Source organism: Typha latifolia, chromosome 12 (genome assembly GCF_019914945.1).
Source record: "Typha latifolia isolate L0001 chromosome 12, TyphaL0001v2, whole genome shotgun sequence".
NCBI classification, from domain to species: Eukaryota; Viridiplantae; Streptophyta; class Magnoliopsida; order Poales; family Typhaceae; genus Typha; species Typha latifolia.
The window spans coordinates 5142575-5161259 of record NC_133097.1 but is presented as its reverse complement, the minus strand read 5'-3'; the positions used below and the strand labels follow the sequence as shown (position 1 = coordinate 5161259).

Here is an 18685-nt window from a genome sequence, read left to right as displayed (position 1 = left end):
CATGTCATATCATCATCATAACTCTTTCATAAATATGACACATGATGCATGCCGACCATGACCATGCTATGATATCAAATGTAACCATATATAATGCATATTGATCACTCGATAATTATATAACCAAATGATAATGAAATTATATGCATTTCTCAACATCACAATCATCAATCATCACTGACATCTCGGTATAATATCATCATACTAGACCACTCTGCACAGTCAACACCTGGTACCCGGTCTTAACATCATGCCCGAAGGCTCAGAGCATACTCTACCATCCGCAAGGAGTATCTCAAATATAATCATACCCTGCCATCCGCTAAGGGTATCAACATCCATCCAGACCGAGCACCCTTCTAGTTGATAGAAATCTCGTGAGGATAACTTGCCACATATGCCCTAGTGAACGGCATGTGTCCGAATGTATGCTGCGCACACAGACTAACGACCTCGGACGTAAGGCCAATAGGATCGTGACTGTGTCGAGCGATCATCATCCACTAAGCGCGTCCTAACCCTCGCGCCCACTCGAGTATCCTCACGCTTTCTATCAACTATCATATCAATCACATTTCATGCTTTCCTTCTAAATGACAGATCAAATGCATATATCCAGTACAATAACAAGTCAATGCATAACAGGAATTTAGGTGGAATAGGAATCAAGAGAAAATGATGCAATGTAGTCTCCAACTGTATCGTCAACATATGCATACTCATGCTAATCTATTACATGCATACTCATGCATCAAATCAACTCGGTAAACAATCATAATAATAGAATCATCTCTAATCATCTCTATATATATCACCAATGTACTCATATCCCAAATCAGCATAATGGAATGCATGATAAAATATGCTCAATTGTAATCATCTCTAGATAAAATCATATAATCATGCTGGAGGCCAAAACATGCGTGTACATAAGATATAATATATCCTAATTTGAGAAAGGCGTCTAGGGGACAAGACTACTCACCGTCTGATCATAAGACACAAACCATGCATCTCTCACGTCCGTTAGGTAACCGAGTAACACTCATCACTAGCAAGGTCCATAGGGTCTCAAATAAGAGGGTAACGAATCTGAAATATTTAAGTAGTATGATGTTAGCTGTTTATCTAATTAGAATTAATTCAGTTAAAATATAAATGTTTATTAGGTTTAGAATCACTTTTCTTTATTTTTTATTACATAACTAGGTCTATAATATAGATACGATTCAAATATTATAATTCTATTATTATTATAAAATGTTACTTATAACATAAAGAGAAGAGGCATGTTTCCTTTTATATGAGAGTATTTCTAAATATATAATTATAAAATAAAATAAAAGGCTACATAAGTATAGACAAGGTCTAATTATAATTAATTTTATAATTCATACACTATCTTGATTAATTAGGGACAATGCAGTCTTTACTCGATAAAATAATAAATAAATAACTAAATAAGCTTAGTATTTTATTTGTTGCAGAATAATCATAAAATTAATAGAAATACTTAAAATATATATGATGAGGGTATTAGAATATAAATCTAATAATTATAATTTACAAATCTATCTATTAATCTAATAGATATATAAATAAATAAATAAATATAAGTGTTACCTATATTTATACCTAATTAATCATTAATTATAAAATTATCATTAATAAAATTATATTGAAGAATATATAATATTATTAAAATAGTTAATGTCTAAATAATCTATTTGCATTAATTAAGAAGAAAAATACCTAAATAAATAACATAAATAAAATAATTAATTAATAAATTAATTAAATCTGCCATAAGTGCTGGGCTCAGCCTAGCATCTTTGCTGCTCTGATCTTTGGCCGAGCCCAAAGACTGCAAGCGAAGAAGAAAAAGAAGAAGTAGAAGCCGAGGAGGAAGAAGAAAAAGAAGGAAAGCAGAAGAAAAAGGAGGAGGAGGAGGAGGAGAAGAAGAAGAAGAAGAAGAAGAAGAAGAAGAAGAAGAAGAAGAAGAAGGGAGGAGAAGGAGAAGAAGAAGAGCGGGAGGGGAGCTGAGGGAAAAGAAAGGAAGAAGAAATAGAAATAAGAAATAAGAAGAAGAAGAAGAAGAAGAAGAAGAAAGAGAGAAGGTGAGGGAGGAGCTTACGGACTCGAGCCGGCGGGGAGGGCACCGACCGTTGCTGGCCAGCCAGCGGCCGGCCTCTCGCCGGTGGCTCGGCTCCAACGAGCTCGGGCGAGAGAGAGAGAGAGAGAGAGAGAGAGAGAGAGAGAGAGAGAGCTTCTCATTGGTGGCGGTGGCTTCGGGAAGGTGGCGGCGGGCCAAGGTCGGCGACGAGGAGTACGAAAGATAGTGGAGAGAGAGTGGAGTGAGAGAGAGACCGAGAGAGATAAATAGATAGAGAGAGAGATTTAAAGAGAGAGATAGAGAGAGAGATTTAAAGAGAGAGAGGAGCCGATGGAAGGGGTTGCGGCGGCTCCGGGGCCCGCCGCGGCCAGTTGGCCGCAGCCCGTTGGCTGCAACAGCGGCAGCGGGCACGTGGCGCCCCCACCACGCAAGCTGCATGCGCAGCTTGCACGCGGCCGGCCACAGTGTGGCGGTCGCGTCGTGCCCAGAATTTTTTTATTATTATTTTTAAGATTGGGTTGTTACAACTACGGTGCTAAGAGCAGCAGCAGCATCATCATCTAGAGTGAGGGCACCTCTTAGAACATCTACTAATATTAAGGGAGGCACATGGCCACCTGTTCAAACTCTCACACCTACCCAGGTGAAGGAGCAAAGAGCAAAGGGCAAAGGGTTTATGCTTTCGATGTGATGAGTACTTCAAGCTGGGACATAGATGCCCAAAACCAATGGAAAGTATAATGCTTATTGATGGATTTGAGGATGCAGAGAATGATGTTGCTGAGGAGGAGATCATGCATGAGCCTTAGGAGGAGGCCTTGGATGAGTTCATGGAAGAAAACATGCAAGTGGAGATCTCGTTGCAAGATAACTCGGGGACAACTGCACGAAAGACCCTTAGGGTGGATGGTCTCATCAAAAGGTATTGTGTACACATCCTAATTGACTTGGAAAGTACACATAAATTTTTAGATGAGCAGCTAGTTAAGAGGATTGAGCTTGAACTTGAGTCGACAACGAGGTTTGATGTAGCGATAGGCAATGCCACCAAGCTTTAGGCAAACTGCTTGTGCCGCTGGGCTAAGATTTGCGTGCAAAGCCACAAAATTACTATGAAATTTTACCATATTGCCTTGTCAGGGGTTGACATTGTTCTGGGTATATAGTGGCTACAAAGCTTAAGTCCTGTCATGCACCTTAGACTTCTAGAATATATGGATGATGTTCAGAGAGAATGATAAGGATGTGTGGTTTGACAGCGTGAGATCCATGTTGAGCCTAACGTTGCAGCCTATGGTGGGCTGCCAAGAATGTGAGACTTGGCATACTTTCTCTAGATGTTACTAGCTGAATCTGAATGGGCTCTAAGCTCAGGTACATCTATTAATTCATCGCATTTACTTGATAAATTTTCTAGGCTATTTGAAGAATCCAAAGGGTTGCCATCGATGAGAGAAGCCGCCCACCATATTGAGATCATCTTAGGGGCTGAGCCAGCAAATGTGCGACTGTACTAGTACCCCCACGTAGAAGGAGGTGACTTCCAAGATGGTTGCTGAGATGTTAGAGCAGGGAATAATTTAGCCAAGTTACAGCTTATACTCATTGCTGGTTTTGCTTGTGTGGAAGAAAGATGGGACTTAGCGTTTTGTCTTGACTATCAGGAGCTCAATGCTATTACTGTCAAAGATCGATATCTCATTCCAGTCATAGAGAGGCTGCTGAGCAAATGATTATCTTTAGCAAGTTGGATTTGCGAACCAGGTATCACCAAATCTAAGTTCATGCAATCGACATTCATAAAACAATGTTCTAGACTCATAATGGACACTATGAGTTTTGAGTGATATCGTTCGGTCTTACTAGTGATCCTACAACATTCCAAGGCCTCATGAATGATGCGTTTAAGCCTCTACTACGATGGTATGTTCTAGTATTCTTTGATGATATATTTGTATATAGTAGGATAAAAACTGATCACCTACGACGCTTAGAGAATGTGTTGAAATCGTTGGACCTGAACCACTTGAAGGCAGATGTTGAAATGCCTTTAAGGAGTACCATAAGTGGTTTATCTAGGCCATGTAATCTCATGGAAGGAGTTGCAGCCAACTAAAGCAAAATAGCATGTATACTTGGCTGTACTATTTCCTTGGACTTACGGGATACTATGGCGGTTCATTGCCAAATATGGGAAGATCGTTACCCCACTCACAACCCTACTGAAGGACTAATTTTAGTGGACAAATAAAGCCACAACGGCCTTTGAAGAATTAAAGATCGCCATGACGTCGATACCAGTCTTGGCTCTTTTAGACTATACTAAATAATTCATGATCTAATGCGACGTGTTGGTAATTGGCCTAGGTGCAATCCTCATGTATGGGGGAAAACTTGTAGCCTTTCTAAGCAAGGCTTTATCAGGGATATCTCACCTTCTATCAACATATGAGAGGGAGATGCTCGTCATCTTACACGCGGTGACGAAATGGCGCCCTTTACTTGATAGGGCGATGCTTTGTCATTCAGACCGACTAGTAGAGCCTCCTATGAGATTCACCAAGTTACTTGATGAGATAGTGAATACACACTTCGGCATAGTAGCGATGAGTCACTAAGTTTCTAAGCTACGACTATAAGATTTAGTATAAGAAGGGAGTGGAGAATCGAACAACAAACTCCTTATTGTGCCAACCTAATGTCGCCAAGCTCATACCTTTTTTGGTGCCCTCCGAAAAACTGATTCCTATTTGAAGAGTGCATAACTCTTATCCTCGATGAGTTGAGGAGGGTAGGTAAGACTAAGCCAGACATTATGATGTTGTTGTAGGAGATTGTAGTTGACCCAAAGAGCTACCTAGATCTTGAGAACTGAGGTGGACTATTGTTGTATCCCGGTGCCCATGGATGTGAGTTTAAGCCATTGATTTGATGAAGTATTGTGCGAGTCTGGCCAAGGCCATGGATGAAGTATTTGTGTGAGATGTCGCGAAGTTTCATGGCATGTCGCATACCATTGTCTTCACTAGCAAGTTTTGGACATAATTTTATACATTGCATGAGACCCAATTGGGCCTCAATTCGTCCTACCACCCACATAAGAATGGCAAAACCAAGGTGATCAATTGGGGCATCGAGCAGTATCTTTGATGCTTCATGGGAGAGAGACTGAGATGCTAGTTATAGTTCCTACCATGGGCGGAGGGGCCCTACAATATTGCTCACTGCAACAACATCAGCATAATATTTTTTAAGATAGTGTGTGGACAGTCAGTACTAGTGCTGCACACTTTTGACCTATTGGCTTCATCAGCATGGATGATAGTTGACTCAACCTTGATAGACTGTGATGAGACACTGAGAAGGTAGCGTGCACATATGAAGATTGCTTAGAATTGTATGAAGCAAATCGTTGATCATAGTCACCATAAGCACGAGTTCGAGGTGGGCGACATAGTGTTCATAAAGTGCAGCCATATCGATAGGTGACATTACGTCCAATATAAAATTAGAGTCATGGAAAGGATAAGACTAGTTGCTTACTGTTTGGATTTGCCCAGGGGATTGCAAGTCCAGTTAGTGTTCCATGTTTCTATACTAACGGAGAGGATCGAACCGGATCGAATAGTGGGGACATATTTGCTTGAGCCATTGGAAGAGATAGAAACTACAAAGCCAGTTCATGTGCTAGCTAGATGACCTCAACATGGGTATAGGCTAGAGTTCGAGATTTTGGTCTTATGACTTGGTAAGCCATCCGATGAAGGTACATAAGAGCTGGAGACGGACACGATAAAATAATTTTTTTTAATTGTAACGATCCGGTAAAAATAAACTCCAAGAGTGTTTCCCCAATTTCATACCTTAGTGATAAGGTGGGAGAAGCATAATGAGCTGATAGGATTCAGCTTGACCGAGTCGCTATAAAGGACCGGATCACATTGAGCTCGGTACCCAAGGAGGAATTAGGGTATTTACACTTAGCCCCCAATGGTTATCTATTTGATTATTGCTTCACATTTTCTTATTAGTCATTGTATTTTGTATTAGACCATATGATCTCACTATTTGCTTATTGGTAGTTATTTATTAATGAGTTTAGTTGGACCCAAGCTAGTTAGGCTTGGCCAACCAGGTCACTGGTAGCCACCTACGTATAGTTGTGGTGCGCACATAGCCAGCCATCTTTGGATCAATTGGAAAACTATCTCCTTCTTCCTAGTATGAACCTTCTTCCTTGTTCCTTCATCCAAGCTTGGCCGACCACTATTGCCGACCTTGTTGCCCACCTCCTCGTCCCTGAGAGAAAACTCATATTCTCCTTCCTCCCATCTACACTCGATAACCATTAATCTACACCACATCACTATCTCCTCCACTGTCCCTGAGAGACAACTCATACTCTCCTCCCTCCCATCTACACTCGACAACCATTAATCTACACCACACCACTATCACCAAACTATTGCCGAGCTCCATCTCCACCACTTGATCACCACTTCACCGATTCGTTCCTGTAAAATTGTTCCTCCATCCATGATCTCCAATGCTACACCACACCACTATCTCCTCCACTATTACCAAACTATAGCCGAGCTCCACCTCCACCACTCGATCACCACTCCACCAATTCGTTCCTGTAAAATCATTCCTCTATCCATGATCTCCAACCCTCCAAGTTACATTCAATTCCAATGGTCAGATCTCTGATCGGCCACCATTCGACCAAATTCAGACTCTCTTCAATTTTCTAAGTTGGATTATGCCATTAGTTTTTCATTCCAGAAGGCCTAGTATATCAAATATCAAACCCAATGTCTACAAGGGCACTTGCAATTCAAACATATGACCTCTCTCATGGGCTGACATTCTTTTCCTATAGCTTATTCTCTCATATGTACAATATTTTATCATGAAGAATATCAAATAAGTCCTTACCTATGTGACTTCTTAAAATTGATTCAAGTAATTCTATTGTCATATTATGTTTGCAAGTTTCTAAATTAGTTGTATATCTTTTAATAATTTGCAATAAAATTCTGTGCATTTTCATTTTCAGTGGATAAGTTCATTTTTAGTTTCTTTCCATGATAAGTCATTTTCATTTCCAAACTACCCATTAGTTGAGGTGAGAGAGGAGAGAAGTATCCAATGCATTTAATGTGATGCAAATAAAACAACTATTATACGTATTTAATTTAATGCATCTTACAACTAATTGGACATGAATATACTATAAATTGATTAAAACATTTCCTTTTCTTTTTCTTCTGTTTTAAAGAAAAAAGAGATCTATATAAAATTAACATAGTAATCAAAGGCATAAGCATCCCTTAGGTCTAAGTTAAGGGCATCCACATCACCACTACAACCAAAGCGATCCACGTGTGGAGGAGAGTCGACAATGGAAGGAGTACCCTCCATGGCCATAGGCCACCGTGGTACTTGGATCTACCAACAAGGCTACAAGATCGAAAATAAATGTGCCAACAAAATCCTCACGAGAAGAGAAGTTCAACCAGAAGGTCAAATGCAACAAGCGGCGACAGCGAGACTGGATGCAACGGAAGAAGGCCACGGAAGGAGGTTTCATGGTTCTACCTCTCTCGGTCACTTTGGAACTCGATTGAAGATTCCTATTAAACAAGAGTGATTGATATGAACCGAGCATCCGTTACCTGATCAAGCTCACGTATAGAGAAGCAGTCCGCATAGTCAGAGGAGAATATTTTCTAAATATTCTCCCATAGTTAGAAAATTACAAAATCAATTGGGATCATTCCTTATCTTCCTAACCTGCATTTTTAATACTCATGTCATTCGCAGATTCTGATTGCACCTAGGGAAAAAAATAGGCAATATTACAGTGGAGGTGGAGATGGCGGGTGATGGTGATGATAGTGATAAGGGTGGTGATAATGGTGATAGATTTGGTTGCACGGGGTGCTGATGGGAGAAGGATGAGGGAGGAGAAGATGGTCGAGATCCCAAGGAGGACTCCACAGTCGAGGGAGATTAAGAGTAACAGGCGTTGAGATGGCACACACCTAGGGTTTGAACGAGGAGGGAGAAGAGTTAGAGTAGAGGAAGAATGAAGAAAAATATAATATTCATTGATAATCTTAATTAGGTTGCCTTCCACATATTAAGAGGCTAACCTAATAAGCAAAACTAACAAATGATAAACCTAAAAATAAGGTATTCTCACCGAGCGAGACATCTGCGTGTTCTCTGTATATGTGAACATATGTAGGTGTTCGAATAAAGCATTCAAACGCTACCTCCCCTCGTTCAAAACGTGACAGCCAAAATTTTTATTTTTGAAGAAAACTAGAAACAAAATAGGAAAATAGTCCATAGGTTGTATCCATACATGAGATGACTCAGTGTAGTCCGCATCACATTAGTGATGAGGTGGAGCTTTCTAGACTAAAGCAATGGCCACCTAAAGCCACCAACCGGTGAATTTCACTAACAAAGCCAAAAACACCAAAAATTAAGGTACATGTTATTTACTCTATCAAATTTAAATTAAATAAGTGGGATTGGAGTGGACTCGCTAGTGAGTTGAGAGGTTCTCCTATTGTTCTAGCGGTGCTTTGGCGGTTTGATCTAATGACGCGTACTTCAATAGGGAAAAAAAGTAGAAGAAAAGGAAGAGGGTGCTAGCGGCATTGGAAGGAGAGAGGGTGTGATAGGATTAGGGTTTTCTTTCATACAAAGGATTTAAGTAGGTTGAATAAAATTTGAAATCTAATAACTCGCCAAGAAGATCGCATTCATTTCCCTTTCGTTGTTGTATCAGTAAGGGAGAGAGGAGGAGGTGCATGTGCCCTCCAGTTTTCTGTTTTTTGTTATTGCAATTAATCATTGTGGCTACAAATTGCCCCATTAATGGCTAAGGCCAAAATTTGTCTCATCCCAAGTGCAACCATAACCCATTAGTTGAGCCAAATTTGCGAGCCAGTCTGCATCTTTGTTGGCGTCAAAGTAGCAATGGGATCTCCTGGAGTACGGAAAAGAGAGAGGAGGTAGCAACAATTTTCAAGGATATTATCAACTATTCATGATGCCTTCTCAACAACTACTTCCTCTAAGGCAACTACTTCCTCTATGAGAGTGGACAGGAGGATAGATCAACAACTAAAGTATCTACTAATCCAATGAAGGAGCTATTAGTTTTAAGATTCAAACCTAGAAGGTGAGAGTTCTGATCAGATAAGACAAAGAAGATCTAAATAGCTTTGAATAGTATAGGAGAGAACATCGAAATATTAAAAGGCCAGTGCAAGATTTCTCTCTACATCACAGTGACAGGTTCCCTCCCATTATCTAAGAGAATGTTATTGCAGTTTTACCATACATGTTATAACAAGAAGGGATCTACTATTATGAGAAAGAATTGCCCCTTCAAGAATCTAAGACTAGTTGGCTCAATCCCCATCCGGAGGCCTACTGGATCAGATGTTTTGAATAGCAACCCAATGTCCATGGCAGAATACCAAATAAGAAATAAATATGAAATGGTTGTGCCCACGGCCAAGTCCAAATGAGTTTAATTTTAGGAGGGATGTGCAACTTTCAAATGAGTTTCCAGTTGTGCTTACGGCCAAGTCCATGGGCTCGAGTTGCTTCAAGGACGAGTAAACCAACATAATAGTGTAACTCCTCAAAATGGGAAAACCTACCTCATATCTTGGATTAGGTATAAGCATCCAGTTTGAGATTGAAATCCAGTGAGGTTAATCTCCCTCAAATTCTTTAATCCCCTCTATTCTCTTTTAAGCGTGAATGGAATCATTGCATGCAAGTAATCGATGCATTGATGCACATATGATAGGTGCCTCGCCTGACCCATGAGGGCCAACAATGAAGCTGCTGCACTTTACTTTGAGGTGGCGATCAAACTTAGCTATGACATAGATGTTGCCTTTTATCTTCTCTGGGTTGGAAATCCAACCTCCATAGAGTCAAGTTGAGAATAAAGGCCATAGAAAGACAAGGACTCTCTACTCATGGCCCACTCATGCTATCTTCATCAAAGAAGTTGATAAACTTAGAAGCCTGCACCCCATGTCAATGACCCACATGACACCTACTGGAGCTCACCTCCTCCTTACGACTAATTTTAAGCCATTCTAGGTCTATGGTAATTAATATAGTAGAAACATCTTGAACTCAATCGAAAGAGCGAGCCAGAAGATTTTGGCAAGCATGGTAGCTTCGAAGAGCTGAGGCCATGAGATCGGAGCAGATGATAGAGGGGTTAATCAATGAGGGTGATTAGGCTAAGTGGATTTATATGAGAAAGGAAGAGAAAGACCGTGTTTTAAAGTGATTATTTGGAATCATTTTTTTTCTTCCTTTCTCCTCTATTCTTTTCTAATATTTGTATTCAAATAAGAGAAAAATTCATCGCCCATTATTTTTTTCTCTTTTCTCAATTCCCTCCATCCAAACACGATGTAAGACAGAGTTGTTTCATCTTAATACACTTTTTAATCATATTTTGAAAAGTTCGAGAAACAAATCGTTAGAAAGTCTCTTATGATGCTTCTTCCATAGCTTCACATCATTCCAGGTAAAGAAATTTATGATTAATTTGGGCCCAGTAATATCCCAGGTAAAGAAGTTTATGATTATCAACTGTCATGAGATAAATGTTCAGTGATGGCAAAACATCAGCTGAATGTATCCACAATGATATAACAATTTCTGATCTGGAGACTTGAGCAATGGAAGAGAAAATTCATCCAACATTATCTACTAGATTTGGTTTCCAAATCCTTCACATTACAATCTCTCTTCTGAGCATCCTCTGCATATTCATATCTATACCAGAACTTCGGTAGTCTCAATTTTACCTGGCGAAAGAATAAGAACGGGAGAGAAGAAAATGTAAAGAAAATCTTCAGCGAAGCACTAGTACTTTGTTGCTCTTCTAATACTTCTCTTCATTCTACTGTAAACAGTCATGTTTATATCATATTTGGTGAAAATTATCTGCTGCATGTTGCTACTTTCTTCCGTCAGACATCCTAGCTTTCACAACAACTAACTAAAGTTGGCATATCTATAAGCAAAAGCACTGGTAGTTCATTTGTCAGCCATCTTAGCTTTTTCTATCACTTTCTTTTCAGAAATACTCAAATCATCCGCGATGTAAAACAGATGTCGAATATCATCACTAGTTTTTCCCTTCATCATCTTGGCCACTTTTCGACAGGTCATATCCTTGAGTCCTTCTATCCCAAGGTAGTTTGCAGCCTGTACATCGACGCAATAAAAGATAATGTTAATCCACTTCACACAATCAGTTGTGATCTTAACCTGAACTGTCTTAACATTATTCAGGAAAAAAAAACTGTGAGGAAATTAACATAAAAAAGATTGATTCTTTAAGAGCAAAATACATGATGAAGAAGTATGAACAGAAGTAGACCGACATACTACCATCCAAAGGGAATACATATTCACAGAACAAAACACCTTATACTATGGGGAAAATGGAATGGACATCTAAGAATACACACTACCTTTGTTAAAAGGATCAAAAGTAGCATATCAGTATAACTAATGAACAGAGCAATATAGCAGTGTACATATGAAACAGTAAGCTGGCATTTCCAGTTAATCTTATCCGGGAAAAGATCAAACATAACCTACATTATATGCTATAAATTATCTCCGCGTCTATATGTTAGATACTTACAATAATCCGGAAATCCTAATTCACTGCAGGATTAATAAGCATATGTTGCAGAGCAATTGATGATGTACAGCATATCCACAAAGAGAAACATCATACCCTAAAATCAAAAGAAAAAAAATACAATCAGAGCTAAGATTTTTAAAGGGAGAAGTCTCCACAAATATATTTTATTTCCAGACTTATTAAAGAGCCATTCATTTTGATAATTTTATTTTATACTAGCTTATTCCATAAACCTCATCTTACATATTGACCCAATCCACGACCTAAGATATTGGCAAGAATTACTCGCAAATGCCCAAATGCTATCTTTAATCTCATCCTAATTTCCACAGAATAAGTATCTATCGTATTTAGAGCATCAAACATCTCAAGATTGGTGACTCACCGAGATGAGCTCGAGGAGGGAATCGGAATCGATACGGACATCCTTCACGAGCATATCCTCCCAGGAACTGGAAGGTTTCATTACGACGGTCTTCCTGCAGAACCCGATGGCCATGTCGAAGATCTTGGTCCTGAAGCCGCTGATGCCTATGACGCCATTTTTAAACTTCCCGGAGAGGAGGCACCTCTTGATCAACGCCGACTCCATCGCTACTGTCACATCCACTTCGCGTACGGAGCCATCCGAGTTCTTCAGGATCACCGTCTTGTTGGATCTGCGTCTCTTCTCTGGCGAGATCAAGCCCTCATTGAACGCCACCTCAGCCAGCAGCTCCGCCGCCGCCGCCGCCCGGAGCTGGAAGTCTTCGGGAAGTACCGCTTCGCTTGCTGTCTCCATCGACATGGATCGATTGCGGAGAGAAAGACCGTCTCTTTCTGTATCTCTCTCGAGTTCTTGCTTCGGAAAAATGGAGGTGAGAGAGAAAGGCTACCAGTCGGTTATTTGTAGTGTTTTTTTTTTTTTTTTTTTTTTTTTTTTTGAAATCAGTAAGTTTCATTCAGCTGGCCGGACCCGAGCTAGCAAGCTAACCCGGGTTGTCCAGGCCCAAGATAATACAGAGATCTGAGGGAAACGGCCTGTCCAGGTCCAACCCACCTGAGGACCCTGCCACCTTCCCCCGGCTAGCTGCCCAGTCGGCCACCCTATTTGCCTCTCTGAATACATTTAATACACTCCACTCCCTACACTCCCTAAGCAGGCTATGGCATTCATTCGTGATGTTCCTAATGCACCACGGAGGGCTTTTCTCTCTCCGCAGGATTTCTGCGAGCTCCCGAGAGTCGACCTCCAGCTTTAGCCGGCTCACCTTGCCCACCGACCGGAGACCAAATCTAGCCGCCCACGCTTCCGCGTATAAGGCATTCCCATTAGGACATGGCTCCCACGCCATCTGTAACACCCTGCCAGCCTCGTCCCTGAGCACCATGCCTGCACCCCCTTGGTAGCTGCCTGGTACGTAGGACCCATCTGTATTAAGTTTTAGCCAGCCGGGCTCCGGAGCTTGCCATCTGGCCTGCGCCCTTTTTGTGGTCTCCTTCACTACCATCTCCCCCCTGGCATATTCTTTAGCCATTGTCATCGCCCTCCCCAAGATTATCTTAGGGCTAACTCTCCCTCCACCGAAGGTAATGGCATTCCTTTGCTTCCAGATCAACCACAACAATGATGCAATGTAAGCCTTCACTTTCGCACTCCAAGTAGTAGTCAGCCAATTCTCCTCCACATGTGTCACCCCCCCCATGCAGGCATGCAGTTCAGACCAGCACTCTAGGCTGTACCTGCATGAGAAGAACAAATGATTTATAGTCTCTTCATGCACCTCACACAGAGCACACAGCCCCCCGTGCCTCAGGCCTAGTCCACCCAGCCAGGCATTGGTGGGAAGCCTCCTCCAGGAAAGTTTCCACACGAAGGAGCGAACTCTCGGCGCCACCTGGAGTTTCCACAGCATCTTCCACCCCGGCCAGTTATCCACCGCTGCTGGTTGGAGGAAGGAATAGATGGATTTCACGGTTGGCATACCTTGCGGGTGCGGCCACCAAATCCATTGGTCTACTGTTGTAGGCCTCCCAGCTTGAAACGTCAAAATGTCGAAGGCCAGTTCGTCACCCACCGCATCGATTATCTGTTGTTCAGACCATATGCGGTCCAGCAAGTCCCTAACCATAACATTTTCATCCAAAAGGCTGCAGTTCATTACCCTCGGTTATTTGTAGTGAGATAGAGAGGGAGGGTACGGTTAGTTAATGGAGGAAGTGGATCGAGTGCATCCCCAGATGCAGTAATTTGGGTGCAGTCGGGACACTAGTGAAGATGGCTAGATTTTAGATTTATTATAAAAAAACCTCTTAATCCCCTGTGGCATTAAAAAATATTTAGTTTTTAAAATATTAAAAAAAAAGCCCCCTCAACTATACTCAACTTTTTTAAGTTACAATATTCCCTAAACTTTGGAAAAGTTTCAATGTAAGTACTATTAAAAAAGTTAGGAGGGTCGGCTTATATGGCAATTATATCAGACGTACGTAATTCTAATTGACCTAAATGCCCTCATAATCTTTATACGACTTACTAATTAAGTTAGGATAAAAATATATTATAATAAAAATTTAATATTTTATTATTATATTCCTTCACTCTCACCACTCATCTTCTTTCTTTCTTCCCGTCTATTTCTCTCTCCCTCTCTCCTTCTCTTTGCTCGCTTCTATTCTCTCCCTTTCCGAGTGAGGATGCTGACATATCTCCACTGCAGGCAAACTTGCTACCGCACTGCATGGAACGGGAAGCCGCTGCGAATTCACTGTTGTGCCACGTGGGACGGGGAGGCATCGACGAGTTCACTGTTGTTGCCTTCCCGCTCACATGCCACTCGATGCCTACGAAGTTAATAGGCAAGTGCACGGGACAGAAGAGAATAAGTTATTTACTATTTTAATTTTATTTTTATTTAAAAATTAATAATATTATGACATATTAATTATTAGTATAGTTGGTCAAAACACGATGAAAAACGTGTTTGAGGATGGCTTGTAACCTAATAAAGTTCAGGGAGCATTCCTAAAACCAAGTATAGTTTGAAGATGTCAGTGTAAATAACCCAAAAATAGTTGTTGTGCTTATCTTTTATGTATACGTCTGAATTTTATTTCAAAAATGTATACAAAAATGAAAGCAGTTAGTTTGAGAACCAAATGTTGCCTTTTCTAGATATGCATATACCCCTTTGCATTTCGTAAATTTTGTTTATAATAACGTGAAGTAAAGTGTTTAGTGTCTAAACCTGACAGTGAAAAGTGAAGTATTTTAAGGCTAGGCAACCCTCCTCAACGAATGAGCCGCACGAGCCCTAAAACCATATGAACAAGGTAGCCAAGGGTAACATTAATACTTATATATCTATAATTATTTTTTACACATAATATTCAAAATTTTAGATTTATTACAAAAAGCCACTAATCCCTTTTGGATATGAATATCCCTCTTTTGCGAGACTATATTTGAGGTTAAATGTTTATTTGGTAAATTCTTTTTTCTTGGTTGAAGATATATAGCAATAAAATTTATAAAAGCTAGCTGTCCCCAATATATAGATTAAATAATTAGTTTAACTTTCTCGAGAAATGAATCACATATAAACGCCTCTCATAAATTACATTTTTTTTTGCAAATAACTATTTATATTTTATATTTATTGATGCAAGCCTCTTAATCCCTTTCTAGATATATATATGGGTTGGTATTTTTGCTAGAGTATGTAAGTCTTTCATACTACAATATTTAGCATTTAGTGGTGTTCATCTCAGTAAATTTCTTTTTCTTAGTTGATGGTAGCATAATAATTCCTTTTTTCCCCCTTTTTTGATAGAATATGAAACATAGACTAAACATAAATTAGACAAAGAAGATAATACTCCCATATATATAGATTCCAATATTAAAACAACAATTTCAAAAAAGAAAGCCAAGCCAGATTTTGAAGCCATGTACATATAAACCCAATGCCTACAAGAGAATTTGCACTTGAAACATATGACCTCTCTCATAGGGTGATAGTTTTCTTTTAACTTATTCCATTATATGTGCAATATTTTATCACAAAGAACCTATGTGACTTCATAAAATTTATTCATGTAATTTCACTGTCATACTGTTTGTAAGTTCCTAAAATTAGTTGTATATCTTTGGGTAATTTGCAATAAAATCCAATGCATTTTCATTTTAAGTGGATAAGTCCACTCAGTTTTCTTTCCATGATGATTTATTTTCACTGTTCTGTTTGCAAACTATTCATCATGTTGAGATGATATAGAATAGAAGCATGCCATGCATTTAATGAGATATAATTATACAAATAAAATAATTATGATATGCATTTAATATACCTTACAGTTGATTGGACATCTATATACCCCATATTGATTAAAGATTATCTTTTTATCTGAGGCTAAAAGTAAAAAAGAAACATATATAAAGTTAACACTGGCGAATCAAGGCCATCCACTTCACCCTAGGTAGGGCTGTCAGGCTTGACGAGCAGCTCGGGCTTGGCTCGGGCTTGGCTCGGGTGAAGCTCGAGTCCGGCTCGGCTCGATCAGAGCTGAGCCAAGCCCGAGCCATCATAATAGGCTCGAAATTAATATCGAGCCGAGCCTGAGCTGGAGCCGGCTCGCTCAGGCTCGGCTCGATAGGCTCAATAGCCTGACTCCATATGACTAAGGACACGTGGCATAAAGAAATATTGCCACGTGTCCCTCACTAACTCATTCTCACCCATAACACAATATTCATCACCCTCACCTACCCCACCCTCACCTACCCCACCCTCATTAATTACTTCACCTTTCCCATCACCACCTTCCCCATCCTCAATTCCCCCACCCCACCCTCATCTTCACTCTCACCCTCATCCTCACTCTCACCCTCATCCACCTGATCACCTTCACTCTTCCCTCCCCGTCGGCCTCCATCGGCAACGACGGCAAGCCACCACCACGGCGCCACGCCTTCCTCTCCGTCGGCCTCCTCCTCCTTCGCCGTCGGCCTCCTCCTCCTCCTCCTCCTCTTCCTCCTCCGTCGTTGGCCTCCTCCATCCGTCTCCGACTCCTTCGGCAAGCCGCTGTCCATGTCGCCACCGCCCACGTCGCCACCGCCCACGTCGCCACCGCCCACGTCGCCACCGCCTCTAATCGAGCTCGAGCTTTGCTCGGGCTCGGCTCGGGCTCAGTTAGGCTCAGCTCGAGCTCGGCTCGGGTTGAGCTGAGCCGAGCCTAAGCAACATTATGAGGCTCGAAACTAATTTCGAGCTGAGCCTGAGCCAGAGCCGGCTCGCTCAGGCTCGGCTCATTTACACCCCTAACCCTAGGAACAAAGCTGCCCACACAATGTGGATTAGAGTTGACCATAGCGATTGATGGTAGGAGTACCAGCCATGGTAGTGCTCAGATCTACCAACAAGGCTGTGAGAGCCAATTTTTTTTTTTTTTGAATAGCTTGCTATATTAGGCTGACCTATCCTCCTGCCGGGATAACGACCTCCTCCAAAACGAGGTTACATAATTCCATAAGGAGAGGGTCCGTCGGCCTAAGCCGAACAGCCCCCAGACCCCGCTTTCCACATTTGGCCGCCCAGTCGGCCACTTTATTCCGCTCTCGCCTTACATGACTCAGGCGACAATTTACAAAAGAGCTGAGTAATACGGTACACTCAGCAACTAATCCCCTAATTTCTCACGGACAGTTGACTCTTTTCTGCATGATCCGAACTAACTCCAATGAGTCAGATTCAACCTCCACCTTGGCGTAGCCCGCAGCAAGTCGCAGTCCCAACCTGAGTGCGTGCCCCTCGGTTCGTAGCGACGACTCGTCGGCGGACGGTTCCCACGCTGCCGCTACCAGGGTACCGTCCGCAGCCCTTATTACAGCTCCTGCCCCTCCAAGACGATCCACCCCGGAGAACGCACCGTCCACGTTGACCTTGATCCACCCCTTCGCTGGGTATGTCCACCTTGCCACCTGCGGCCTCTCCAGAGTGGACCTTGGCCGACCTTGCTTTGCATAGTCCTTAGCAAGTTGGACAGCTCGCGCGGACTAGCATGTCAACATGCATCTCAGCGCCCTCAAAAACTCTCGCGTTACGCAGCTTCCAAAGCATCCACAACGTGGATGCTATTATTGCCTTGCAGTCCAGGGTCTCCTCCGAGTCAGCGTTCCAGGATGTGGTGATCCAGTCTTCTATCATCATGGATGGCCACTCGTCACCCCATCCTTGGCTTGTTGCCAGCGCTCGCCAGATCTCTTTCGCAACCCTGCACGTGAAGAAAAGGTGCGCTATACTTTCTCGATGTATCCCACACATGGCGCAATTCTCGTCCGGGTCGACTCGCATCACATAGAGGCGCGCCCGCATTGTCAACCTCCCCCATAGAAGCTTCCATGCAAACAGGCGAACTCTCGGGGCCACCCGCAGTCGCCAAAGATCAGTCCATCCTACCCAACTGTCTTGACCCCTCGGGTTGATGAAGGCGTAGATGGATTTGGCCTTGGGTTCTCCCGCTCGCTCCGGCCACCAGATCCACCTATCCGGCCCGGCTGCCTCCGTCAGCTCCGTGGTGCCAATCTGGAAAGCCAGGTCAAGTCCGGCTTCCACCACCAGTCGGTCCGCCTATCCCCTAGACTCAGCTATTAGATTGCTAACAAGCATTTCTTCGTTCATCAACCTCGGGTGCATTTGCCGTGGCTACCGATTCCATGGTACCGCAGATAGCCAAGGTTCACCAGCCGCTTTTGTCGTTCTTCCATTGCCTATCTGCTTGCGACACCCGCCTCAGATTGTGACCACCGTGTTAACCAACGCTCGCCAAACCCATGAAGCCCTAGCTGGAACGCTAGGGATCCAAGGGTTAAGTTCACC

At 42.0% G+C, this 18685-nt stretch overlaps 2 protein-coding genes across 3 annotated transcripts; both read right to left on the bottom strand.

Moving 5' to 3' along the window:
• Nucleotides 1–10730: 10730 nt before the first annotated feature.
• Nucleotides 10731–12684, bottom strand: LOC140798976 (SKP1-like protein 11). 2 transcript variants are annotated; one of them, XM_073153069.1, is made up of 3 exons: nt 12214–12615; nt 11826–11922; nt 10731–11380 (listed from the first exon to the last, which is right to left on the bottom strand). In XM_073153069.1, the coding sequence occupies exons 1-2, from the start codon at nt 12613–12615 to the stop codon at nt 11857–11859; spliced, it is 468 nt and encodes a 155-aa protein (XP_073009170.1). In that variant the 3' UTR covers nt 10731–11380; nt 11826–11856. The 2 variants fall into 2 exon arrangements, with proteins under 2 accessions (XP_073009170.1, XP_073009169.1); XM_073153068.1 differs by lacking the exon at nt 11826–11922 and having other exon boundaries at nt 12214–12684.
• A 4818-nt stretch (nt 12685–17502) lies between these two features.
• On the bottom strand, nt 17503–18181 carry LOC140798965 (uncharacterized). The gene is made up of 2 exons (XM_073153058.1): nt 17951–18181; nt 17503–17862 (listed from the first exon to the last, which is right to left on the bottom strand). The coding sequence occupies exons 1-2, from the start codon at nt 18179–18181 to the stop codon at nt 17503–17505; spliced, it is 591 nt and encodes a 196-aa protein (XP_073009159.1).
• Between the last annotated feature and the right edge of the window lie 504 nt (nt 18182–18685).

What these genes read in the sequence shown, in the direction of transcription:
- LOC140798976 (XM_073153068.1), bottom strand. Translation starts at nt 12,615, where the DNA reads ATGTCGATGGAGACAGCAAGCGAAGCGGTACTTCCCGAAGACTTCCAG. An exon ending in CCCTCCTCGAGCTCATCTCG is followed by an intron (nt 11,381 to 12,213) that starts GTGAGTCACCAA and finishes GTCGATGTACAG; the next exon opens with GCTGCAAACTACCTTGGGAT.
- LOC140798965 (XM_073153058.1), bottom strand. Translation starts at nt 18,181, where the DNA reads ATGCGGGCGCGCCTCTATGTGATGCGAGTCGACCCGGACGAGAATTGC. An exon ending in AGGAGACCCTGGACTGCAAG is followed by an intron (nt 17,863 to 17,950) that starts GCAATAATAGCA and finishes TTGACATGCTAG; the next exon opens with TCCGCGCGAGCTGTCCAACT.